This window comes from Aureobasidium namibiae (assembly GCF_000721765.1).
Source record: "Aureobasidium namibiae CBS 147.97 unplaced genomic scaffold scaffold_3, whole genome shotgun sequence".
NCBI classification, from domain to species: domain Eukaryota; kingdom Fungi; phylum Ascomycota; class Dothideomycetes; order Dothideales; family Saccotheciaceae; genus Aureobasidium; species Aureobasidium namibiae.
Genome location: NW_013581206.1, coordinates 1,322,281 through 1,345,823, shown reverse-complemented (window position 1 = coordinate 1,345,823; position 23,543 = coordinate 1,322,281). Strand labels below are relative to the sequence as shown.

General features: G+C 51.1%; 12 protein-coding genes across 12 annotated transcripts; 5 read left to right on the top strand and 7 right to left on the bottom strand.

Annotated features, from left to right (window-relative positions):
- Nucleotides 1–796: 796 nt before the first annotated feature.
- On the bottom strand, nt 797–1,506 carry M436DRAFT_61557 (uncharacterized protein; the record flags this gene model as incomplete). Its single annotated transcript, XM_013574889.1, has 2 exons — nt 797–975; nt 1,008–1,506. 2 exons carry the CDS (start codon nt 1,504–1,506, stop codon nt 797–799), a joined length of 678 nt encoding a protein of 225 aa, XP_013430343.1.
- Nucleotides 1,507–1,712: 206 nt separating this feature from the next.
- Nucleotides 1,713–2,466, top strand: M436DRAFT_70668 (cytidine deaminase; the record flags this gene model as incomplete). Its single annotated transcript, XM_013574977.1, has 3 exons — nt 1,713–1,842; nt 2,027–2,271; nt 2,359–2,466. The coding sequence occupies 3 exons, from the start codon at nt 1,713–1,715 to the stop codon at nt 2,464–2,466; spliced, it is 483 nt and encodes a 160-aa protein (XP_013430431.1).
- A 207-nt stretch (nt 2,467–2,673) lies between these two features.
- On the bottom strand, nt 2,674–3,387 carry M436DRAFT_40251 (Co-chaperone Hsc20; the record flags this gene model as incomplete). The annotated part of the gene is made up of 1 exon (XM_013574696.1): nt 2,674–3,387. One exon carries the CDS (start codon nt 3,385–3,387, stop codon nt 2,674–2,676), a length of 714 nt encoding a protein of 237 aa, XP_013430150.1.
- A 342-nt stretch (nt 3,388–3,729) lies between these two features.
- On the top strand, nt 3,730–6,048 carry M436DRAFT_40520 (uncharacterized protein; the record flags this gene model as incomplete). Its single annotated transcript, XM_013574736.1, has 1 exon — nt 3,730–6,048. One exon carries the CDS (start codon nt 3,730–3,732, stop codon nt 6,046–6,048), a length of 2,319 nt encoding a protein of 772 aa, XP_013430190.1.
- Nucleotides 6,049–6,869: 821 nt separating this feature from the next.
- M436DRAFT_40327 (uncharacterized protein) lies at nt 6,870–7,961 on the top strand (the record flags this gene model as incomplete). The annotated part of the gene is made up of 3 exons (XM_013574706.1): nt 6,870–7,067; nt 7,126–7,770; nt 7,824–7,961. The coding sequence occupies 3 exons, from the start codon at nt 6,870–6,872 to the stop codon at nt 7,959–7,961; spliced, it is 981 nt and encodes a 326-aa protein (XP_013430160.1).
- A 519-nt stretch (nt 7,962–8,480) lies between these two features.
- M436DRAFT_40026 (kinase-like protein) lies at nt 8,481–9,284 on the bottom strand (the record flags this gene model as incomplete). The annotated part of the gene is made up of 2 exons (XM_013574660.1): nt 8,481–8,897; nt 8,952–9,284. The coding sequence occupies 2 exons, from the start codon at nt 9,282–9,284 to the stop codon at nt 8,481–8,483; spliced, it is 750 nt and encodes a 249-aa protein (XP_013430114.1).
- Nucleotides 9,285–10,098: 814 nt separating this feature from the next.
- M436DRAFT_39762 (amino acid transporter) lies at nt 10,099–11,955 on the bottom strand (the record flags this gene model as incomplete). The annotated part of the gene is made up of 3 exons (XM_013574607.1): nt 10,099–11,002; nt 11,063–11,621; nt 11,694–11,955. 3 exons carry the CDS (start codon nt 11,953–11,955, stop codon nt 10,099–10,101), a joined length of 1,725 nt encoding a protein of 574 aa, XP_013430061.1.
- A 640-nt stretch (nt 11,956–12,595) lies between these two features.
- M436DRAFT_39912 (uncharacterized protein) lies at nt 12,596–14,101 on the bottom strand (the record flags this gene model as incomplete). Its single annotated transcript, XM_013574640.1, has 2 exons — nt 12,596–12,865; nt 12,941–14,101. 2 exons carry the CDS (start codon nt 14,099–14,101, stop codon nt 12,596–12,598), a joined length of 1,431 nt encoding a protein of 476 aa, XP_013430094.1.
- A 577-nt stretch (nt 14,102–14,678) lies between these two features.
- Nucleotides 14,679–16,336, bottom strand: M436DRAFT_39432 (uncharacterized protein; the record flags this gene model as incomplete). Its single annotated transcript, XM_013574547.1, has 3 exons — nt 14,679–15,212; nt 15,261–15,983; nt 16,034–16,336. 3 exons carry the CDS (start codon nt 16,334–16,336, stop codon nt 14,679–14,681), a joined length of 1,560 nt encoding a protein of 519 aa, XP_013430001.1.
- A 284-nt stretch (nt 16,337–16,620) lies between these two features.
- M436DRAFT_40669 (uncharacterized protein) lies at nt 16,621–17,856 on the bottom strand (the record flags this gene model as incomplete). The annotated part of the gene is made up of 2 exons (XM_013574768.1): nt 16,621–17,313; nt 17,365–17,856. The coding sequence occupies 2 exons, from the start codon at nt 17,854–17,856 to the stop codon at nt 16,621–16,623; spliced, it is 1,185 nt and encodes a 394-aa protein (XP_013430222.1).
- A 784-nt stretch (nt 17,857–18,640) lies between these two features.
- On the top strand, nt 18,641–20,213 carry M436DRAFT_61547 (uncharacterized protein; the record flags this gene model as incomplete). The annotated part of the gene is made up of 5 exons (XM_013574888.1): nt 18,641–18,650; nt 19,106–19,283; nt 19,454–19,958; nt 20,033–20,150; nt 20,206–20,213. The coding sequence occupies 5 exons, from the start codon at nt 18,641–18,643 to the stop codon at nt 20,211–20,213; spliced, it is 819 nt and encodes a 272-aa protein (XP_013430342.1).
- Nucleotides 20,214–20,814: 601 nt separating this feature from the next.
- M436DRAFT_23151 (uncharacterized protein) lies at nt 20,815–22,700 on the top strand (the record flags this gene model as incomplete). The annotated part of the gene is made up of 2 exons (XM_013574502.1): nt 20,815–21,887; nt 21,941–22,700. Coding segments are annotated over 2 exons (1,833 nt in total), but the record flags the coding sequence as incomplete, so codon positions are not given.
- Nucleotides 22,701–23,543: the final 843 nt, after the last annotated feature.

Sequence of the window (23,543 nt, the reverse complement as noted above, 5' to 3'; positions counted from 1 at the left end):
ACTTGGAGAAGACTTGATCCTTTTGCACACCCAATGCCAGTTACGCGAACGTCGCTTTGTAATGTGCGTTACAACCTACATCGCAACTCTTGTAGTGCCATCTTTGTCGTTAGAGCATGACGTACACGCCCGACTACCAGGCACCAAGATCATTGACGGGTATAACACATTGCTCCATCGTTCCCTACGTCTTGATCGACTACAACTCTCCAGAGCTTCCACAAAGACTTCGTGGCCGATCCGCAAGCGATGTTCCTACCAGAGGGTTTGCCAAGACAGACAAGATCCAGCCTTCCTCTCCTAGCCTTTGACGAAAAGCTGGGACAAATTGCTATAAAAGAGGAACAAGATGTAGCAGAATGCATCGCTACCTTTGAGGCATGTCCAATGAGTATCACATCCTGGCAATAGTACGTCATCTTCCAACCAAAACAAATTTTCTAGAGGGATCGATGAAACGAAGATCGACTCGTTCGCACCGCACCCCATCGGACCGTGGAGTGCTCCATGACAGGCGAGTACAGAGAGCAACTAAGGAAAGATCCTGGAGTTGAGAAGCTATACAGTACAGTGCGGAGGCAGGGGGTTTGGTCTTTGAACTCGACTTGGTTGTGTTTTAGTGGTTTGATGTGCTTCCGGATCCAATTTCAGTTTCTCCCATGGTATTTGCAAGCTATCACAGTGATATTGTTACCCTGGAGCCGTTCTTCTTGATTACCATAGAGGGCGGCTGATCCATTTTATTCGAATGGGATTATGTCATGTCAAGTGAGATGTTCAGTCTCACCCATCTTATTCAAGCATCATCAAAGACAGTAGACTCGGCTCCAGGAGCCCACCCTGCTTTGTAGTTCAACAAGACCGCATGTCGTGTCAAGGTCAAGACTTGGCGTCTGGTCCATCCGATTTGTCTGAAGAGTCTGATTTGTCTTGAGTTTTGTGTCATCCAGAAGTAGCAAGTCCAAACTTCAGCTTCTAATATCTTTCCCTATTATATTCCTTTTTACGTTCTCGAAAGTCCAAGTCGTTTTGGTAGCGCTCGTTTTCACGTTTGGCCTCAGATTTCCGATTCTCGGGCTTTGCACGCCACCTCGCATAATCTTCCTTCAGAGCGGCTCGATAATCAGGGTCGTTCTTATAGCGTTCCTTCTTGTATAGAGAGAGAGCTTCTTGATTTCCAGCTTTCCATTTCGCGTTGCTTTGTAACAGCCGTAGGCGATACGCAGGATCGTTAGCATACCGCTCAACATACAGCTCTTTCCGAGCCCGAATGACATCTGGTCTTCTGCCGTAATTCGTCGAGCGTTCGATATTCTTTTCGCGGTAAGTGATGTCGTTGGCGTATCTCCGTCGTCTCCAGGCATTGATTTCATCTTTGGACCAGGTACTCATTGGCCCCGGGGGGCGGACAAATTCAGAATCGGTGGAGATACATCTGATCCAAATCTTAAAGACCGCGCTAGATGATGTATGTATAGAGCGGACCGGAAGCTCGAAGAGAATCATGATGAATTGATGTTGGAAGGTGATGGTGACAGATGTCAACCGAGCATATTCTTGAAGGTGACCTAAGACTTACACCGCCAAGATAAATCTGTACGCAAGCGGAGTTCACCGCTGGCCTGGTTCGCCCTTGTCCGCTCCGCCTAGACTGCATCGTATCCCACGCTCCTCCTCTTCCTCTCCCTTCCCTCTCTTCCCTTTCTTCCGAGATGTCTGCTCCATCTGTTCCTAGCAAGCCTCAACACTCGCGCCATGACACTGCGCTGATTCACGGTCTTTCGACCTCGGAGGTCCAGGCTTTGTCCGAGGCTTGCATTGAAGCCAAGGAGAGAGCTTACTGTAAGTCGTGGAATAATCATCTCTTTGATATCATATACACCGGTTTCTTTGAGAATCCTCAAATGCGAAATCACATGTTCTGCCCGTTTTATTCCCATGATCCCATTCCCGTCTCACGAAAGACTATTCATGATTGCCAAATACTTTTGCTGAGGGCCACGCTCTGATACTGACTCTCTTACAGGCCCTTACTCCAAGTTCAGAGTCGGTGCCTCCCTGCTCTTGAAGTCAGGCCAAGTTATCCGCGGCGCAAATGTCGAGAACGCAGCCTACCCTGTAGGCACCTGCGCCGAGCGCACCGCCCTGGGCACTGCTGTAGTGGAAGGCGCACGACGAGGAGACATTCGCGCTCTTGCTGTTGCCACAGATATTTCTCCCCCAGCAAGTCCCTGTGGCATGTGCAGACAGTATATCCGGGAATTCTGCGAGGTAAGTCTGAGAAGTGGAGATGGTTGAGTGTAAACAGCGAAGAGGACGCTCTCGGAAGTTTCGAGCTGACGTGATGTGAAATCTTAGCCTTCGATGCCCATTTTGATGTATGACAAGGATGGAAAGTCTACGGTGCTCACGCTGGAGCAGCTTCTGCCCATGAGCTTCGGACCGGAGAGCTTGCCTATGCATTAAGTGTCTGAGAGAATGCATGCCAGTGTCATGTTTGGGTCGGCCTTTTCATGCCGGCTTTTTGGTTGCATCAGTTGGGGAAAGCAAAGCATTATACTGACTGCTGGTTTGGGAATGAAACATCTATCTTGCATCCTTGGAAATTTCTGCTCGCAGTAGAGTGAGAGGGGTATCAATTGTTCTATGTAATGACTCGATCATGTTGAGTGTTTAGTGGATCATGACCACAGGCTTGCCGGGCTCGAAAGCATCAACAGTCTCCCGAATGTTGATCCAATACCTCAACTTGACAGCCTCCTCCTTTGCAGCCGCGGTATCATCCTTCTGGAATGCATCTTCCAGCACACCCACACTAGCAGCAATCCTCCTCTCGTTCAACTCCCTCAATGGCTGCAACTCTTCCTCAGAAGCGGCCTCCTCAATTACCTCCCTCGTCTCCAAGACCTCCATCAGCAACTCAGGATCCTCGACCTTTGCCGTTTCGTCACCCGCCACGTCAACTCCTCTCATCTCCAATAGATACTGTGCCCGGAGTAACGGGTTCTGGAGTGTCTTGTAGGCCTCATTGATACGCGCGCTCAGTGCTTCGGCTTGACGTTTCTTTTCTTGAGGAGCGAGATCGGGATGTGCTTTTGCTTGTAGTTGGAGGAATTCTTTGCGTAGAAGAGAGAGGTCGAGGGTGAAGGGACCTTTTGGTGGGAGAGCGTCGGAGCCTAGCGAGGGGAAGAAGTCGTAGTGGGTTTGCGGAAGGAGAGTGTCGCGAGCTGTGACGTTGGGAGCTTCGCGACGTGGAACAGTTGTCGAGATTGTGCGGGCGGTGGTGGGTGTGATAGTGTGGTTGGGTAGTGGTGTTGAGGCGTGTAAAGGCCTGCGCAGGGCGAGAGTCGCGCTGTTGCGGCTGAGTGTTGACAGTGCTGCGCGCATGTTGTATCGTGTATACAAAGCTGATGTTAAGTTTAGGAGACTCAGGTGTCGAGGAAAGTGGTTCAAGTCGTCTTTGCGCCGCCTTCAAAAGTGGCCGTTGACATCATTTCCAAAGCTGCTCCCTTTTCGGTTAGCGGCATCCCCGCGGCTGGCGATTTTCTTTGTTCCAAACGTCGTCTGCGTTGCCTTTCACGTGCCTATCGCTTTCCCGACCACTTCAAGCCGTCACTTTACCTATCCGGCAGTGCCATCTTTTGGACAGGGCGACACAGCCCGTATTCTTGGACAAATCATTCTGGACTATGGACCTTGGGATTGCCGCTTCACATATCAGTACTGTTGATGGAGCTGCTTGCGCATGCTTCAGCTCCCAGCTCTCGAAAGGATGACGAGAGATTCAAGCGTCAGGCAAATGCCTATTTGTCTTTTGAGCCTTCTAGCATAGTACCCATTCACAAGAGCCAAACCGATTCTGAAACAAGAATACCTGCAGCTGTACCTTCCTCGGTCTCAGTGGACCATGAAGAACCTCCAGTTTTTCTGAGCAATACCCAAGACGCATGGACGGCCTTGGACTCTCAGCTATTTGCACCATCACAACAACCAGATGATCAAAGCATTCAGGAGAGTGATTTGGATCAAAGCATCGACGATTCTGTCCTTCCATTACCTATCGATTCATCCTTACCACCTCGAGTTTCCCTTACTCTGCCACCAGACGACTCCACTCTGCTGGTCACATCGGCTACGCAGGCCACAAACCCGCCGTCACATCGGTCTCTTGGGAGGACAGGCTCTCGACGACGGGTTCAATATGTACCGACCCCATCGAGGAACTTGCAGTCTGACGAACAAGAATCACCAAGCTATCTTGATGGGCTCTCCACTGTGTATTCTGCCGAAACGCCTGTGCGGCGAGTGTCGACACTGCGAACCTCAAATTTGCCTTTACCCCAGGACGACTTCTCATCACCGAGCGATGACATTCCATCGCAACTGCCGAGCACGTACTCAATCAGCGACATCAATTCTGATCCCATACGCAGTGATCAGGACGACGCGCCAACAAGTTCTGCTTGGGGGAGTTTGCCTAGAGGCAGTGCGCCTCAACCGTGGAATGGCATCATCTATGAGGAGTCGCCGCTGAAGGGGGTCAGATCATCAGGAAAACGACGCGCCATAGGGTCATCGCCTTTGAAGCAGACGCAGTCTACCGAGTCTCCAAGAGCAAACATGTCTGCCCACGTCAAGTCAACTCAATCTGGGACACCACTAGGACAAAGCGAAACTTCTTCCGCTTCTCTGAACCGCATGGTGATTTCTAAGCAGCAACAGCAGCAGTTAGAGCTCGCAAGGCGTTCTTTCACCTCTGATCTCGAGCTTCGAGGCCCTTCGAGCTCTCAAGCTCGAGAGAGAATTCCCGGTAATGGTTTTGGTGGCGTCGCTTTGGGCTTTAGAAGGCATGAAGATACCATATCTGAAGTCACACGATCGTCTTTCGAGTCACGCTTCTCCTCTGAACCGCAGGCACACGGAACTCAGCCAGGCGGAGTTGATGATTCTACTGACTCACCAATGCTGAGACGGCAAGATTTGAATCAAGTACTGCCAACATCCTTCGAAAGTAGATTCTCCTCGAGTCCAGAAGCTCAGGGAACACCTTCTGTTGGCGCGGGCGACATGGCAGTCCCTCCTCCATCACGACCAGATCTTCTCAACCAGCTTCCGCCAACGTCCTTCGAATCACGATTCTCGTCCAGTCCAGATGCTCATGGCACGCCTTTCGTCCAGAGTACAAACTCCAGAGAGAAGCCCGCTGAAGCGTCATCCTCACCAAGCTCAAAGATAGACTTGTTCCAACCAAGACCGAATCATCTTCCGATCAAGGCGATGCTTGCTTCGTCCTCCGCTGTAGAGAGCGGTGTACTGAAGAGTGCTGCAGCTCTGTCAAAGCCTGGTCAATGGCTACCCACTTCTTCAGCCTCTGAACCGAGCTCTGCCATTATAGAGAGAGCCATGTCAGAGACTGCGGTTGATTACATGACCCCCACGCATCCGTCCCTCATCGAAAAGCGTCCTCTCCCCTCATCGCGGGTCCCAGAATCGACAATCGGGGTAAAGAGGCGCAAGTTCGCTTCCTTGTCAACTCCAAAGTCAAAAGCGAACACCCAAGAAAAGGAAATCTTCAAGTCCCTACCCACGCAGATACATCCTCCGCCACCACCTACTGGCTCAGATACGTTTATCTCACATATCACACCACAGCTGAAAAGTCAATTTTGGGACAGCGAAGAGCTGCAAGGAAAGTACAAACCTTTCCCCCACCGAGCTCTTCGCCAAAGCGAAAGAGGGTATTGGCAATTCGACACTCGTAGCTGGAGTCCAAGAATTCAGATCAAGTTTTGGGTCTTCTTGCAATCGAACATTGGGAGCGGAGTCAGTGGATGGGGAATCTGGTGTTTGCGTGAGAACGATGCGACCGGGAACGAAGGCGAGGAGGATGGAGACAAAGAGCACGAGTTGGGCATAGTCAAGGTCTTTTGCTGGGGAGAGGTCGTGGGACATGTTTGGTTGCTTTGCTATGTTGCTAGTCAAGCTAGACTGAAGCGAGTGGAGAGTCAGTGGGTCGATGCCGATGGAGCGGTTGTGGTCAGGATCTAATAGACGTTGATACGCCTGTTTGGATTCTAAAGCTTGGCTTTGATATGTTACTTTTGCCTCCTGAGCGTGCGTGCACATATATGTGCACATAAGCTGATCTTCGCTAAGGTATGCATGAAGACTTTTGGATGGCTTGTGATTGCTAAAGACGCTTCTCAACCCCACCTTCCCCGTATGTGAAAGTTCGTAACGCGTACAACTGTAACAATACACAAGAGTTCCCAGGACCGAATAGATGATGGCGGTATAAGCCGGCTGAATTTCGGTCTATATGCGTCCGCCCAAGCCTTGAGTAATACCAGACTCTCTATCAGCAGTGTTTTACAAGCTTATCGTTACTCATCATGGTGGTACTGATGAACTCTAGTGTTTGGTGATAGATAGTGAGATATAGCGCGATCGATTCTAGGCAAAGAGAGCATTCGACACATGCGGGCAGTTGGTGGCGAGCTTACAATTAATCATAATTAGCCTAGATTTCCTCAGCATCAACTTTCGGCCAGCGAGAAACGTCGGCTTTGTCAGAGCTGCACACCCCTCGGTCATGCAACATAGCAAGGTAATCAAGACAAATACAGACTAAGTCGTTTCCTCTCTCTTCCGAACCCAAAGTGTTACATGTTCCATCGTCGCTTCCTTAGCCTTCTTGTCCCATTTAAAACGCGTGCGTCGCTTTCATGAGACTGCTCATCTCCATCTTAATCTGCATTGCAGCTGTCGCATACCACCAACGACAATATATCCTACCATACCTGAGTTCGAAGAGTCTCATCACGACCGCTACAAACAATACCACCTTCCAAGCAACAACAAACACCACAATGGCACCTGCCCAGTCGACATTCAAGGGTCTCCCAGTGATCCCTCCTAATGACCCCTCTTTGACCGCCACGACCACCACTCCCCGCAAGATCCGCAAAGTGTTCGAGGCAATCGATCAAGCCGAGGGAGCAGGCGCAAGAGTCAGGAGGTCTGTCGGCACAAGAGAGTTGAAAAACTTTACCCCCTTCCTTATGCTGGTATGTTGCCTCCTTGATGTCCTACAACGCAATCAAGACGACTAACATGACCCGACAGGACCACTTCACTATCGCTCCCGGCGCAGGCTTCCCAGACCACCCCCACCGCGGCCAGGAAACAATCACATACCTCCTCAGCGGCGCCGTCGACCACGAAGACTTCGCTGGCAACAAAGGCACCATTCACGCTGGTGACCTCCAATTCATGACGGCAGGCAGAGGCATTGTGCACGCCGAGATGCCCGCCCAGAACCCCGACGGCAGTGCCAATATCGGTATGCAACTATGGGTCGACCTCCCCGCCCAACTCAAAGACTGCGAACCCCGCTATCGCGACTTGCGCGCCGCTGAGATCCCTGTCGCAAAGTCTGAGGATGGAAAAGTTGAGGTCAAGGTTATTTCTGGTCGCGCATATGGAGTAGATTCGTTGCAAGAGTTGGCATATACACCGGTGTGGTTGTTGGATGTCAGAGTGCAGCCTGGTGGCACTTTCAACACTCCTTTGCCGCACAAGTGGAATGCCTTCATCTACACTCTCAGCAGCAGCATCAACCTGTCCTCTGGGTCGACTTCGCGAACGATTCCTCAGTATCACAATGCTGTTCTTGAGCAAGAGGGCGATGCTATCGTTGCCAGTGTCCCTGAGTCAGCGGACAAGGAGAGCAGATTTATCTTGGTCGCCGGTATGCCCCTGAACCAACCTGTAAGTTGTCCTGTATCCTCCCAAACTTTTTATCCGTCTAACGCTTTGTTCAGATCATCCAATACGGTCCTTTCGTTCAGACCAGCACAGAGGGCATCTACAAGGCAATGGCCGACTACCAAGGCTACACCAACGGCTTCGAGCGTGCTGAAAACTGGGAGTCGGAGATTGGTAAGAGCATGGTGCACTAGATAGGTCATTTTCAATGCTATGTGTCTATTGCAAATTAACGGAGTCTCAATTTCTACCTTTGTGAAGTGATTTAGTATTGATGTCCACATCATATTCTGATATCATCGGCACGTGCTCTACGACCGGAAGCTTTCATTCAAAGTTTCTCGTAAGTTCTACCTCATAAATCCATCTGACCTCTATCAACGGGCCCTAGACCCTGCGTTGATCAGGGGGATATTCAGGTCTCTGTGACTATCAGCGCCGCTTGAGTTTGGTGTGTATGTTCGACTCTGAATTGAAGCGTTGTTTTGCAGTCATAATGAGAGTTATGATAGGCATTTTGGTTTATAGAGTCTATATCAGTGTGCATTAGCAGTCATATCTTACACTTGATCCTTACATCAATGTTCAGCTGTCACGAGTGACGAAGAATGTGAAAAGTCCGCATTGGAACGGAGAGTTCATTGTGCATTGCGAACAAGATGCTTGAACTGATCAATGGCTCAAGCCAAGCTTTCTCCGTGACGATCCCATGGCTAGTCGAGCTTTTGCATCTCCCGAGTGCCCTTCTCGATCAAATCACACACCTCTTCAATCGAGCGGTGACCTCCCCAACAAGCTTGCATCACCTCACCAAACAGTAGATCTCCGGTGTCTGGAAACTTCGCCGCTGAGAATCGGGCCTCCACCTCGTCGCTCTCCAGTTTCTCAAATGGTTCTGTGCCAGTCACGATCATGTATATCGTAGACCCGAGCCCGAAGATATCGTCTCGAGCATCGCACGGAGCTCTGAGCGGTGTCGGACGCCAGTAACGTGTGGCACTACCGACGAGAGCCTTTGAACCTTGCAATGAGGAGCCGGCGAAGTCACAGACCTTGAGATCCAGGTTGTCGTCCAGCAGGAGATTGTCAGGTTTGATGTCGCAGTGAATCACCCCCTTGCTGTGCAGAAACTGTGTGATATGTCAGCTTTGACAAGGCTTTTTGATTCTATGGTGTGGTGATACCTCGATCGCGTCAGCTGCCTGCTTGACCCAACGATTTTTCTCTTCGATGGAGCACTGGTGAGAGGTGATGTATGAATTCAGATTACCCTTCTTCATGTGTTCGATCCTGAGTATAGGCGGTTCGCTGTCCCATGACAAGAATGGCACTATCCTGGGGTGCGGACCAAGATGCCGGTAGATGCGTGCCTCAATCTCAAGTTCTTGCAGTGAATCATCGTTGTTTGGATACGGCCGTTTGAGGACGACTTCTTCTTGTCGTTCGACAATTCCGGTTGCTCCATGAGCAAGATACTCGCCTATGCCGTTTATACTCGCATGTGTGGTTTGAGCCATATTGTCGTGTGCACTTGAAACGGGGGATGGTGGGCTGGTGTGCTTGAGCCGTGGCAGGTCCACAGCAAAAGTCCTTCGCTGCATATAAGTGAGGTCAAGCGACATAGATAGCTACCACGTCAACGTTCCATCCTGCACCTTCCGGATGCTGCATTACGATGGAAGCGGATCCAAGCTGTAGGCCTGATGCTTGAATCATTGGGTAGTACGAGTCTGATCTTCACGAAGCTCCTGCCATCACAGGATACTCTCCAATCAAGACTCTCGCTTGACTGTTTCTTGTAATATTGCTACGTTATGTTTGCGACGCACTCATACGGCATTTTGACACCTAGAAGCTCCTATGATTGCTTCATGTTTCTCTCGTGGAATTATGGAACAAGCACAAACTGCCAGGATGGTCGGATGTGTTGTGTGGGCTTGTCATAGATTAAAAGGGCGTAAAGAGAGGGAAAAACAAGGGACAGTGAGTGGTCCATGATCTTGACATCTATACTCTTATCCTCGATTGGCATTTTCAGGCTTTTGACGACGCAAGGCAGTAACTAGGTGGGGATACACAGACCTGATCGATTCCTCGACTTGAATCCCCTCGTCAAACGTTCTTCCATGAGATCTTGCTGTGGAGCATCGATGTCGTTCGCTAAAGGTGACACAGATGTGCTCCTCGTCTTACCGGTTGTCCAGAGTGTCATGCAGAGAAGACTGAAGAATTATATCGCGGAACAAATGCAGACACTGTAAGGTTTTGTTGTTAATCTCCTTGATTGTTGTACAACGATCCTCCATCATGAGACTCCCCAATGCGAAAAAACTAGTACCCTCCATCCTTACCAGCCTCGGCAGCCTTTCCATCAACAACAACCCCTCTCTCCTCAGTCTCTGCACCACCAATATCCTCCCCAACCAAAACATCAGCACCCTCAACATCCCTCCCCAACATCAAATGTTGAACATTAACCTTAGGCCCCTTGAACCATTTCCTCGCGCTGACAGCCCACCAAATCATAATCATGCACATCGGTCCTCCATAAACCACACAAGTCCAATTCATGCTTTTCGCTGTAAGATTGGCTCCAACCACAGCAGGGAAACACAAAATCGGCACCATGAGAATGACAAAAGCCGACGCAATCATACCGACAGGAATCGACAGCTTTCCAAGATTCCATGGGCCAGGACGGAAACGGTTGCCCACGAAAAACACGCGGATGAAGATGGGAGTGGTGAACGCCACAAAAGCAGCGATCGCGCCAATAGAAAACATGGCTCCAGCAGCGAGAGGTCCACCAAAGATAAGCAGCAGCATAAGACACCCCACGGAAGTGTTAAACCACACCGCATTGACAGGCGTCTTAGTCCTCTGGTTAACCTGTTTCCAGATCTTGCTGAAGGGGAAACAATCATCTCTGGCGTACGCAAAAGTGACTCTCGAGGCGGCAATCATGCAGCCCTGTCCCATGAAAAAGCCAGCAATGATGGTGAGGGAAAGAACAGCCAGCACGATTTTCTGAGGCAGGACTTGGACGAGGTAGGCGGCAAACGGTTGGCCGAGGTCTGACTCCAAGGCGTCGGGGATGGAGACGACAGTGTAGGCGACGACGAGTTGGAGGAACCAGCCAAAGGTGCCGCCAACGGCTGAGGTGAGGAAGATTGCGCGCGGGGAGGCGATGGCGGCATTGCTGCATTCTTCTGCTAGATGAAAGGGTGAGTCGTAGCTATCGTAGAGTCAGTGAACTTCCTCTTGGGACCTCCATTATGACAAGTCAAAAACATACCCACTCATCGTCCAGATCACACCAATAAAACTCATCAGGATACTGACGCCAGCAGGGAAATCCGTGCCCGCATAGATATCACCCCAAACCTCCTTACTGGGCGTAAACCTTGGTAGATCCTTCTCTTGCCTGTTCGTGCCTGCAGGGATGAGGATCAACACCACAATCAAAGCCACGATATTGAACGAGCTTCCAAAACTGTTGACCCTTGCAATGGTCTTAGTCGGCAAACTAGCCATACAGGCATGGATGACCATAAGCAATACCGTCAGAAGGTAGACTTGATAGTTTTGCGGTGTGAAGGAAGGATTGACGATGGAAGCTGCAGCCAAAGTCATAGCAGCGGTACCGTAGTTCACTGAGGGAGCGCCGGTGACCTGACCCAACCAGTTGGACCAGCCTGTAATCCATGCAGCGAGAGGCCCCCAGCCAGGTGGTGCGAGGACCGAACTGGCATAGTACAAGCCGCCGGATGTTGGCATCGACGAGCAGAGTTCTGCCATAGACGCGGCGACAGATTGGATACCTATCATGGCGACTAGCCAGCCCCAAGTCATACCTATGCTTCACCATCAATAATCATTCTCCTCTAGTTATCCTTCGATTAGGGGGAGAGGACGAGAGTACTCACCAGCAGTTCCAGCATATCCCATACCATAGTACAGCGTACTGGCAAAACTAGGCAAAAGACCCAACACTGCGAAACTCACACAGAAGGTCGTCCAGAGATTGAACTCTCGCTTGAACTCCGGCTTGTAGCCCAAAGCTGCTAGAGTCTCTTCATCCTGGTTCCAAGAATGTTTGGGGTCGTAAGGTATGTCGCCTGCAGGCAGTATCGATGTGACAGGTTCTTGGCCCACGCTTTTGCGCGTCGATGAGGTGCGTCGTGTCATTCTGATAGGCTAGTCGATCGTCTAAGAGTAGAGAGGGCTGGATGGTCAAGGCCGAGGGTTGGGATGTCTGTCAGAGATATCTCTCTGCCTCGAGCCGAGAACGTGGAAGTAGACATGTTTCTGATAAGAGCACGAACGAGGCTTGAAGTCTGTCGGCTTGTACTACATTGTATTGGGCATATACATGCGACGATGGAGCTCTTGATGGCCAATCAGCTCGGCGTACAAGCAACAGCTAGAAAGATAGGCAGAACGGAAAATATTCCGTTACGACTGTCTGACAGCTGGGGAGATAAGGAGTTGGTGATCTGGTGCTCTTATCTTGCTTGAGGTTGGCCTATCATGCGGGGTAGTGGTTGCGATAAAGGATGATCGATCCTTCCATCGTCCATGATTCTTCTTCTTTCGCGCTTTCATGGTTCGCTCATGTTGTGCTAAAAACATCTCACACTTTGTCTCACTGTCGTCGGTGCTATGCAGCTTCGAAGAAGACATAGCATGTGCAAGTCGAAATTTGCTGTGAGCTGCACGTTCATCTTCCACTCTGAGCTCGGATGTAGGTATTCGTTGTTGCCAGATGGTACGTTCTCCGTGTCCATAAGTCTCTCGGTTCCGTGGGTATACGTATGCTTTGACACCTCTAGTAATAAGCATTTGCACTATTCCCGGCTACTGCGGCACCAGGGAAAGCTCCGGGTACGACTGCTGGCTCCCTAGATACTGCCTCATCGCCACTATCCTCTTCGTCGCCTATGAAGGCGTTTTGATTGTGATCAATCGGTGTCCGTAGACGAGCCAACAGAGATGCATCCAGAGAAGGCGGCGAGAAGGGTTTTGGCGTATGATATTCGCGACCCGAAGGCATCGCTGCCATGAGTGGCTCACTCGGAGGAATAAGTTGGGTGTTGATCTGTGTTCGCTCGCGTCAGCATTGCTTATTCCACCTGCGAGAAAGAAGAACTGGAGATGAGTAGCAGCCACTCACCGTATCGTTCAACTTCACCCATTTTATTTCCAACCACTCTAACACCCTCGCCTCCTCAAGTTTACCTGCATCCAGGCCCCAGTCATCAGAGCCCTTCTCAACTTTCCGATCTTCTCGTTTTTCGGCAAAAGTCTGTTTGATTCCTTTCCATCCTTTACGTTTACTAGCATCCTGCTCTAGAGGGGCCAGCCCCAATTCTCGTCTTGCGCCTCGTAGATATGCGATCGCTTCTCCAGTCTTTCCTGTTGCTTCGGCGTCACAGGCCAAAAACCTCGCAGCTTTTGCACGAGCTGTACGACGGAGATCGTCGACATAGTTCAATAGCGAGGAATCCAAAACACCGATTCCAGGGGCTAGAGAGGCGGCCGCTCTTTGAGCGTGGTCTGAGGCACAGAGACCGAGGCGGGCGAACAAATGAGCGCGGACTTTGGGTATGCTGGGGGCAGATATCATCCATTCTTTGTCATCCTTGTTTCTAGCTTGTATAACGGCGGTTGTGTACGGATCGTCCTTCAGCACTGTGATCAAGGTTGCTTCTGCTAGAGCTAGAGCGGCGAGTGCGACTTGCGTTGAGTTTACCGTATCTAGAGGTGCGGAAGCCGGATCTTGAGTGTGTAGATTCAAGATGTAGTTGTGGATTGAATTTGCTTCGAGCAGGTACTTCATAGCGGATCCAATTGCTGCTGTTCGTCGGTCCGGCGAGGGTATGTTTGACGAGTAGAGGATCTGGAGTTGAGATCGTGCTTGCTGGACTCGGGTGTAGGCTAGTGTCTGCAGCACAAATGCGAGGTCATTATATATGCCTGCCAATGGCGGTCGAGGCGGTTCTCGCCCTGGTAGAGTTGCGGACAGAGTGAGACGCCATTCTGTTTGTAGTTGTTTCGTACTTGAGATTGTCACAGGCTCTTCTCCTATCCTGCCCGAGGATACTGCTGATGCAATACCTAGCGCGTATGGAAGATAGCCGGTTATTGCGTCCTGAACAACTCCCAAGTGAGCTGCTTGTTGTGTGGGAGGTAGTCGTTTATGTTTCTTCAGAGCATCGCGGAGGATTGATCGTTGTGTCGTTGCACTCAGTGGCAGAGCGGGGTGGCTCGGACTGCTGATGAAGGCTTCCAGTGAGGTTGACGATGTCGTCGGCAATGCGAAGGGGTATGGCATTGTGTCCCGCGTTTCAAGAGATGTCCAGAGAACGAAGTTTGGTTTGTGTTGCAATTGACTGCTCCAACTATCTTGTCAATCGCGTTGGTCGCGACTGCCAATGTTTCGTGGGGACAGGTGCGTCACTTCGTGTTTATCGTATTCGCATGTATCGCGGAATCAGATCCGCGAGCGAGGTATGCAGTACGACCCTGGACAAGTGTTCTAGTGATGCGGATGCCCGCCCAGGACAGGGGCAGGTATTGATATTCACGGTTTCTGATGTGCTTGCTCTTGTTGTAATGTGATGACCGCTTGATTCCGTACCAACTGTAGCAGTTTCGCCCTCAGTCACTAGATTTACATGGCGCTCCAACACGAACCTAGCAAAGCTCAACAAGCTACACTCACTTCTATTTTCACAACCGCAAGCGATCGGATAATAAAACGAAAAGAGACATATCATATCCATTATGTTCGTGTCAAAACTCAATGCTGATTTAAACAAAACTTGCTTTCCATGTTGAAAGGTCCAAGAGACTCCCATGAGAAATCATGACTCCACTACGCCCAAGTCCAACACCGATTACAAAGTCATCTAGAACTCGTACTCGTCATCTCTTTGCGCAGAGTGATAGTTCTGAGCGCGTGCAGAAGAAGCATATCCCTTTGCGCCAGAGACTGTGTCGTTCTCAGTAGTGGCGTTCTTGTCGCGACGACCGCCCATACCGTCACCTCGTGTCTTGTAGATGGCGGGTTGTCTGGAGCTGTCGCCCTCATCACCAATGTCCCATGAGAGACCACCGTCCCTGCGTCCACCCATGCCGTTGCCGTAGGTCTTGTAGATTGCCTTCTCAGGGCCGGCCTCCTCGGGTTCATCCCACAAGGTAGGAGCACCAGCACGACCGCCCATACCGTTTCCTGCAGTCTTGTAAATCTTCTTGGGTGCGTCTGACTGGCCGAGGTTGAAGTGAGGTTGGTACTCGTCGCCGCGTCTGGACTTGTCGACATTTGTGTGGTTGCTGAAGGGTGCCTTGGGACCAGCAGGACTGTCGTCTGAAATCTCAAAGTGAGCGTTGGCGTCTGGGCGAGCGGCGTGAACAATGGGACGCTTTTCGGGCGAGATTTGGTCCTGTATCAGGTCAGCAGAAGACAGGTATGATGATTGCAGGAAACGTACTTCGTCTACACCGGGTCCGATGTGACGCTCCTGTTCAGGGTTGGGTCTAGGCCTGTGCTTCTCGGGAGTGGTGAAGTCCTGGAAGTCCCAGTTGCTGGTATGTTTCGAGTCTTTGGTAGACAGACGTCTGGACAGGTCGGAAGCAGAGGAACCACCTTCACCGTTGGAGAATTCGAAGTGGTTGAACTTCGAAGGGTCGATCTTCTTTGATTCGGGGGAAAGGACACGTTCGGGCTGGGAGTTCTCGTCGAAGAGGCGGTTGTTGTGGAAGTTCTTGCCTGAACCGGCCTTGGGATTTCCTTCGGGCTTGTAGCCTTCGTTGTTACTGCCGTTGGCGAAGATTTCATCCATTTGACGAGGAGCGGGCTTTGCTGATGTACGAACAGCGTATTCAGGGTTGACGTTGGCCTGGGCTCTCGATTCTTGACCCTCACCAGTGGCGAACAGGCGAGCGTGGAAGTCACCGTTGGCACGACCACCAGCTTGCGCCTGAGTAGACTTGGTTGCATCGTTCGAGGCGGGACGGATGGGGAGCGATGCGGTGGTGGAGCCGGCGTTGTTGATGCTGTTCTTGACCGTCTTGACCATGTTGGTGCCGTCACGGATGGGCCAGTTGCGTCCACTCTTGCCAATGGCGTCGACCTGTCTGAGCATGGTCGCCTGGTCCCAGTAGAGTCTGATTTGGCTGATCTTGCCCTGACCATTGTATTGTACGATGTGGACCTAAACACGAGTTAGCCTTGATTAAAGGTCAGTAAAGGGTCAGTACCAACCATAGGCAAGGAAGCGACCGAGTCGGCCAGCATGTTGTCGTCCATCTGAGGCAAGATAGCACCACCGCCACGAATGAACTCGAAGGTGGTGTCTGTCTCGACGACAGCGCCATCAGAGCTGCCGAAAGAGCTCAAGACGGTCTCTGACTTCTTCTTGACAACCTTGTCCTGTGCTTGAAAATGCTTGAGAATGGCGGCAGACTCGTGGATCGAAGTAGTAGTGGTGATGTAGTGGAGGGCGGCATCAGATGCAAGCGCAGACTCGGACGGCGAGCGCAGGAAGGCGAGGTATGTGTCGGCCATGGTTGGCAGTGCGTTGCGAGAGGCCAGTGTCGTTGAGGCGATTGAAGAAGCTGGCAAGGAAACAGGCACGAATTGATAAATGAAATGCTCGACCAATCGAGTCAGAAGTCGTCTGTCGGTGTTTGTCGCAGAGTTGAAACGAGGGGAAGCGACAGCTGCAAAGCGTAAACAAACATCCTTCTCGATCCGTGTCACTCAACCCACATTTTACATGCTAGTGCACGCCCTGGGCAAACTTTCATATCTAGACATATTTGACTCGTATATCTACAACACTCGTTCATCTACTGAGCTTTCTTTGACTCTGCATTCAGGCGCTGCGCCTCTTCAGGGCTGCCGGGTATCGCTCCTCTTCTGATAGCATCTGCCACGCCTCTCTTGAGACCCTCGGTGACGCCCACCACAGGTCTGTAGCCCAATCTTCTCTTGGCCTTCTCAATGCTGTAGTATCTCGTCATGCAGCTGTACTTGACCTTCTGTCTGGTAAGGTTCGGCACACCCAGCTGGAAGATCCAGAAAATGTACTCGAACAGTGTTGCAATGAACAGACCGAAGTCCTTAGGGATGGTCCACACCTGGGCGGGCGTGGTTGTGTCGCCGCACTCCTTCCATGCGGTACGGGTAAAGTCCCAGAAGTACATGGGAGAATCGTTTGTGATGAAGAAAGATTCGCCATCCACCTTCTCGTGGCTCAATGGAGCAATTTGTCCCTGCTCTTCACGCTCGTAGGTTGTCAGGAGAGCTGCTGCTGCCAGGTGATGGGCATGTGCGACATTGGTGGCCTCGGTGAAGTCGAAGAGGTTGGTGTTGTCGCCGAGCTGGAATTTGGTCTGACCCTTGTAGTATGCTCCAAGCATAGGGGGGAGAAGAGTCTGGTCGCCGACACCGAAGATACCAGAGGGACGGAGAGCGCAGGTCAGGAAACGAGGGTTGGAAGCGGGGCGGTTGTATTCGAGCACCGTCTTTTCGGCAAGGGCCTATAGTGTACGTTAGTATCACTTGAGTGGCTATGGTTCCGAGATACGTACCTTTGTGTTGGTGTAGTAGTCGGGTTGCGCCTTGCCAGTCACAAGAGGGTATGTCTCGTCGGCATTGATCAGGTCAGTCGAGCTGTCGCTGATGACACTGGCACTGCTGGTGTAGACAAAGGCCTTGACACCAGTCTCGGAGGCGACACGAAGGAGAGTTTTTGTTCCGTCGACGTTGACCTTGTACAAGATCTCATTGGCCATGTTGAACTTGGGGCTGGCTGTGTGGATGACGATGCTGGGCTTGATTTTGATGAACAACTCGCGCATGGCACCCTCGTTGGTGAGATCTCCGAAGTGGTACTCGCAGCCCTTGATGGGTTCGGCGGCAGGCCTCAAGTCCATGGCCGAGAGCTTGGTGCATGCATTGCGTTCAAGCAGGAGGTTGATGATTTGTGTGCCCAGTCCGCCGCATCCTCCAGTGACGAGCACATGGCCCAAGTCCTTGGTTGATGTAGTCTTGCGACCGATGCTGCTAGTAGGAGCGGCCATTGTAGTTGTGTCGTGTGGGTTGTGACAGAAAAAGAGCGGTGACTTTAAGGTATCGAGATGGAGCAACAGCTAAGTCGGTTGATCTGTTTGGTGGGGAAATTGCTCCTCGGGAGATTGTGGCTGAATGTTCACGCCATTCTGGAAATAATCACTCCAAGACGAGCTTCATGAGCATCAAAAGTACGTGTTGTGTGAGTAGATAATAAGATTGATTTGCCATGTAAAGTCACATAAGTTCTATAAGTCATATCCACCATATGCCATATTCCAATGCTGAATTCACATTCGACAGAGTATTGTTGAAAGCCTGATTCTCCTTGTTAGCAATGATCAAGACATAAACAGCTTGGTATGCAGGTAGAAGGGTAGGGAAACGAGTCAGAAGGAAGGCAACGGAAAATGTCCACACGGTTTTGCGCTCTCGGACAAGACAATAGTGTTTTTACATCCGAAAATACTTCATCATTCGAGGGAGTCAAGGGAGGGAGGAATGTGCTGATGTACGATTGGAGCTTACCTATGATATGTGGGACATCACAACAGAGATCTCGAACAGGTTCTTGATCTAGATTCTGTGGTTGTGATGGTGAGGAAGAGAAGTTTGCTGCTCGAGAAATTTCGAAGTTGACGGAGTCTGGTTTGCTTGGCATCTGTCTACCTTATCGATAAGCGTATCAACTGCTTTTCATCAACCCTGTCTCTGTATAGATATTGCTACATAATAGAGTTGTCTATGAGCAGTGTCAGTGACCCGTGAGTAGTCGACTTGTAGGATAGAGGCACTATGTTGGAAGGTATGTATAGCCTTCAGGAGGTAGTATCAAGCTGTACATGTGACTTCCACGGGTAGCAGGTCTTTTGGCTCATCACCATGAATCACTTCAACATCTATCAGAATGTACTACAAGCTACATTGAGAAGATTCCCACTCAATCGCAGAGAGCCAGGGTTGCCAAGAAAGTATTGGCAGTTGTTTGTGTCAGTCACTTCGTAGCTCAGGTATTCACTATGGTATACAAACTTCTTTTTGCTTTCTTCTACCAATGACAACCTCTTGGTCTTACCTCTTGGTCTTTGCAATCGTTCGCACGCACATTTCTTTCTTCTCGTTACCTGTTGCCCCTGTTTGATCAGACGACTGGCTCTGGCTGCCTCTGTTTACTCAGACAGCTTTGGGCGTAGAACTGTGTTCCACGACCATTTTTCTTACCACCACAACACACATCTTTCGTTAATCCCCCACAAACAGCCGCGCTCAGGACGCACAAAGCGATTCTCGGCCCACTGCAATCGTGGTGTCTGACACTCTGGCACCAGGCGTTCTTCAACGACAACCATCAGTCTGGTCGCGAGGCAACACAGGTCTCGGCTAGGGTATCTTACCAGACCGAGGTCGAGATCGAGGTTCAAAGACAACTCGAGGTCGAGTATCCTTGATGGGTCGCCGCGATGTGCCTCCACTGACGAGCAGATCGTTCCGACTCGGAGGTCCGGACGTCAACCGTGCTTGAGGAAGTGTATTTGGCGCAGCCCGAGGACGTAGACCGACTGGACAACGTGCCCAGGGTTGCAGACCGGCTGCTTTCTCGAACAACAGGTTTACTCCTCTCGCTGGCTCCTGTGATTCTGGAAATTCAGGTCCTGATAGTCCTGGAGGTCCTGGTTCCGATGCACCTAGTCCCGGATCTAAACCACCCAACGCGCATGGGTCGTCGCTAGACGTTGGAGAACTCGACGCTTCTGGTGATATCGACATGTCAATACCCCAATGGACACCAACGACGACGACCAACCAGATCCGACCATCCAACAGCTGCCCATCGATGCCAAGCCTCTACGACAGCAAATCGACAGACAGCAGGCCGCGGAGGAGGCCAAACGGCAGGCCAAGCAAGAAGATGAAGAGACAGGCTTTCAGCTGCTTGAGGAGCTTCAAAGAGCTTGTAGCAAGGACATGTTCGAGGAGGAACTTGTCGTTGAACACGAAGACAATCGCGATAACATGTGACTCATTTCAGCCCTACCTGACCGGTCAACAACACGGCTCGCGGCAGACATTTGACATTGCCGACTCGCAGAGCAGGTCCGGTTCAAGGCGAAAAGTCAGTCTAGGCTTTCGATGGTGCGGAAGCACGACGGGCGATTCATGAAACTGGATGCCTGATCCTTCCCGCAGAAGAAGCAGAACGACTCGTATGGAAAGGGAAAGACCTTTTTCTCGGAACCGAAGTGTACAAGTTCGGCCGAGCTCCGTCTTTGCGCCAACGGTTCTGGAGAGACCGCGGACCCTGATGGTACGTCCGACCACGAAGGTGAGCACTCAAGTTGAGCTGAGCGATTGTATGACAGGTGTATGAATGAAATAAACTGAGTAGTTCTTGTATAGAGACACCATCATCATCATCAGATCAGTCGAGCTGCAGAAAAGTGATTGGTAAAGTGTGCACGTGGTGACCCTAGGGAAGGAACGCTTGGGGCGCAGCTACGAATCGCTGCTGCCTAGCATCTCGATAACCTGCGACGAGTTGACAAGAAGTCCAACCAACGATTCCATCTCGGTACCTTTTTTCGACCTTGTCAACGTGGCCTTCACTTCAACATTACAATCCTTGCTTAGCCTCGCAAAGATTATCTGTCCATTTTCCGCGCTCAACTTTTCGACGTCTATTATACTCCGTCTTTGAATCCCCACCCTTTCAACTTCGCCGACTAGCCCGCATCTCGACACCGACGCCCTCACCGGCTAACTCTTTTGCTACCCACACCACAACTCGCCTTGTTGTCCGTCCCTGTCCTGCGCTCAATCTGGATTTGACCATTCAGAGCTGTCGCTGCTGTCCGGACGTGACTCACCCGTACTGGCTGTGTCTTGCGCCAATCACCGCCATCCCGGACCTGTCTGATACGACCAACGCATCCTTTCAGACCACCTAGCTGCACCGGTAGCATCCTTCCACCATGCCAACCAAAACCTCGCCTCATCCCCGCCGTCGTCAGGGCAGTCCTTCCACAACTGCTGCCCTGATCGACTCTTTTGCGGGCCTGTCTATCCAAAAAGGAACCACCTTCCACTCTCCATCCTCCAACAAGTCAGAACTCTTCAACCCACTCGACGCTGTCGCTCGGTCTATGACAACTCGCTCCGTTACAAGTCCCAAGGCTCTTGAAGATTTGCTCATCGGTGCTGGAGAAAGAAGAGCTGCCGACCTCCTTGCCAAGGTCGACCAAGTCATTGCTGACAACAACTCTGCTGCTGCTCTCGGGAAGCTTCTTTCTGAGCCTGAAGCCTTGCCCCACCCTCGCTGTGTTCTCGACAACTCTGGTCTAGAAGGCATTACCGAAGAACGTCGTGATAGTCCCAACAATGCTTATGACAGTGGTCTGGGTTCTAGCATTGCCGATTCCGACGAATTCGACACCAAGAAAACCAAGGCTACGACCAAAGGTATCGTTCACTCAACTCCTATTGTCGGCGGCTTAGGCAGCGCTGACCATTGTTTATTGTCAGGCTCCGCATTGAAGAGATCCCCTTCTTCAGCCTCGAGCTCTTACGCCGACGAACACCTCAGCGAGTTCGCCTGCGAGCAGATCCATAAGTTCATCGTCAAGCCCATCCTCCGTGAACAATCTCTCAAGGACTTCCACCCTCTTGTCAGAGGTGTCCCTCGACGCATCGCTTCCCGCCAGATCACCACCCTTCGCGACCTCGAGAAGACGCTGGTCTTCTTGGCTCCTGTAAGTATTCGCTGCGGCCTTTCTGCCCGCTCGCTTGCTTATTTTCGTGCTATTTCTCAGGACTACTCTCGTACTCCTTCTTCTTATCTCAACTTCTGCGAAACCTATATCGACTGTCTTCACGCTACTGTCGATATCGTCCACGAGTCGGACCATTGCTCACCTTCAGATCGCCCCTACACCAACAACTACTTCATCGACCTGGTCGGTCAGATCCGCAGATACGCTCAGATCGTGGCTTCGACCCGCGCAAAGAAAGAACGCGGAGAAGAACTCGACGAAATGGATGCTACTCCGTAAGTTCCCCTTATGCCTTCAAATTTAGACTTTACGCTAACAAATGACTCAGCAGCGAACGCCTCCATCTGCGGGGAGGATGTGGCGATGTGACTCACAACACGCCTCTCCAACTCGTCCGCCATAAAGCTGGTCAGGACATTTCCCTTCTCGATGGTTCTGTCCTTCCTTCTCGTGCAGACCACTCCGTGTCTTCATCGAAGCGTCCCGTCATGGCTGACTCTTTGAATGATGACGTGGAGAGGTCCATGGCACGTCGCAGAAAGGGCGAGCCTATCAAGACTTACGATTGTGGCTTTGACGGTTGTGACAAGATCTTCCGCCGTCCTTGCGACCGCACCAAACACATGAAGAGCCATGAGCGTCCCTGGAAGTGCCCTCACACTGACTGCAAGTACCACGAGGATGGCTGGCCCACCGAGAAAGAGTGCGAGCGCCACGTCAACGACAAACATGCAGAGTCTCCCATCATGTATGCCTGCTACTGGTCCACAGTAAACAACTGCCCCTACCAGTCCAAGCGTCTTAGCAACTGCAAATCTCACATGGAGAAAGCACATGGCTGGGTATACATTCGTTCAAAGACAACTGTCAAGAACGGCAAGACCAAGGTGAAGCCTGATCAAAAGGAGCCTGTCCAGCAGCCTATCAAGCTGATTGGAGGTGTCGCTGCGAGTGCATCCACCCCATCGACTTCATCGGCCTCGGCATCCACATCCACAACTCCGTACATGCAAACAATGCAGTACCCTCTAGTGAGTGACCTGTCTGGCAACCTGACTTCTCCTCAAGAGCTCTCGGTGCCCTCCATGGATCAAGGTATCATGACACCCTTCGAAAGTCCGGAGTTCAACATGAACATGGACTTCCAACCAGAGTTCGTTGACCACTTCAACTTTGATTGGACTGGTGCATTCACCCCAAGTGTCACCAACCCTCTGGTCTACACCCCATCGCTTGTTGACGATCGTCGTCTGTCGCATGATTCATCTGCTGTCAACACTGCACCCAACTCGGCTCTGCTTCAAGGTGAGACATCTTTTGATGATGCATTCCAGCCCCCTACTCCGGCGGACAGCCCACAGTTTGTCGTCAACGGCGACTTCAAGATGGAACAAACTTTCCAAGCTGGTCCGAGCAATTACATCAGCGACCAGAGTCTGCTGTTCTCACCACCTCAGTTCCTGGTGAATGGTTCTGATCCCATGCTTACTGCTCCTCAACCCATGGCAAACCAAGGCCTTGGTGGCAGTGCTGCTATGGACATGAACATGGCCGACGACGACTTTGACATGTCGCAATACCTGCCCTCTGACTACAACAACACAGACACTCTGTTCCCCGCCAACAACGACTATGGCCTCGGCGCTCAGTTCGATGAACAATCGTTGTTCACCTCGAGCAACATCAACAGCACTATCAAGGCCAAGGAGAACCCTTACGCAAAGTTCTTCCCCGAGCTTCAGTAGGCGCTGCTGCTTACATCATCGACATACTTCATTCCGACATTTTTGCTTCCTTTCATCATCCCTACTCCACGCTTTCGTCGTGTCGAGTTTCTTTTTTCTTCCTTTCTTTTTCATGTAGCTGCACGCTTCTGTGCTTTCACGACGGTTTACGACGACTCTTAATAATTTGAATAATTTGGATGGAAG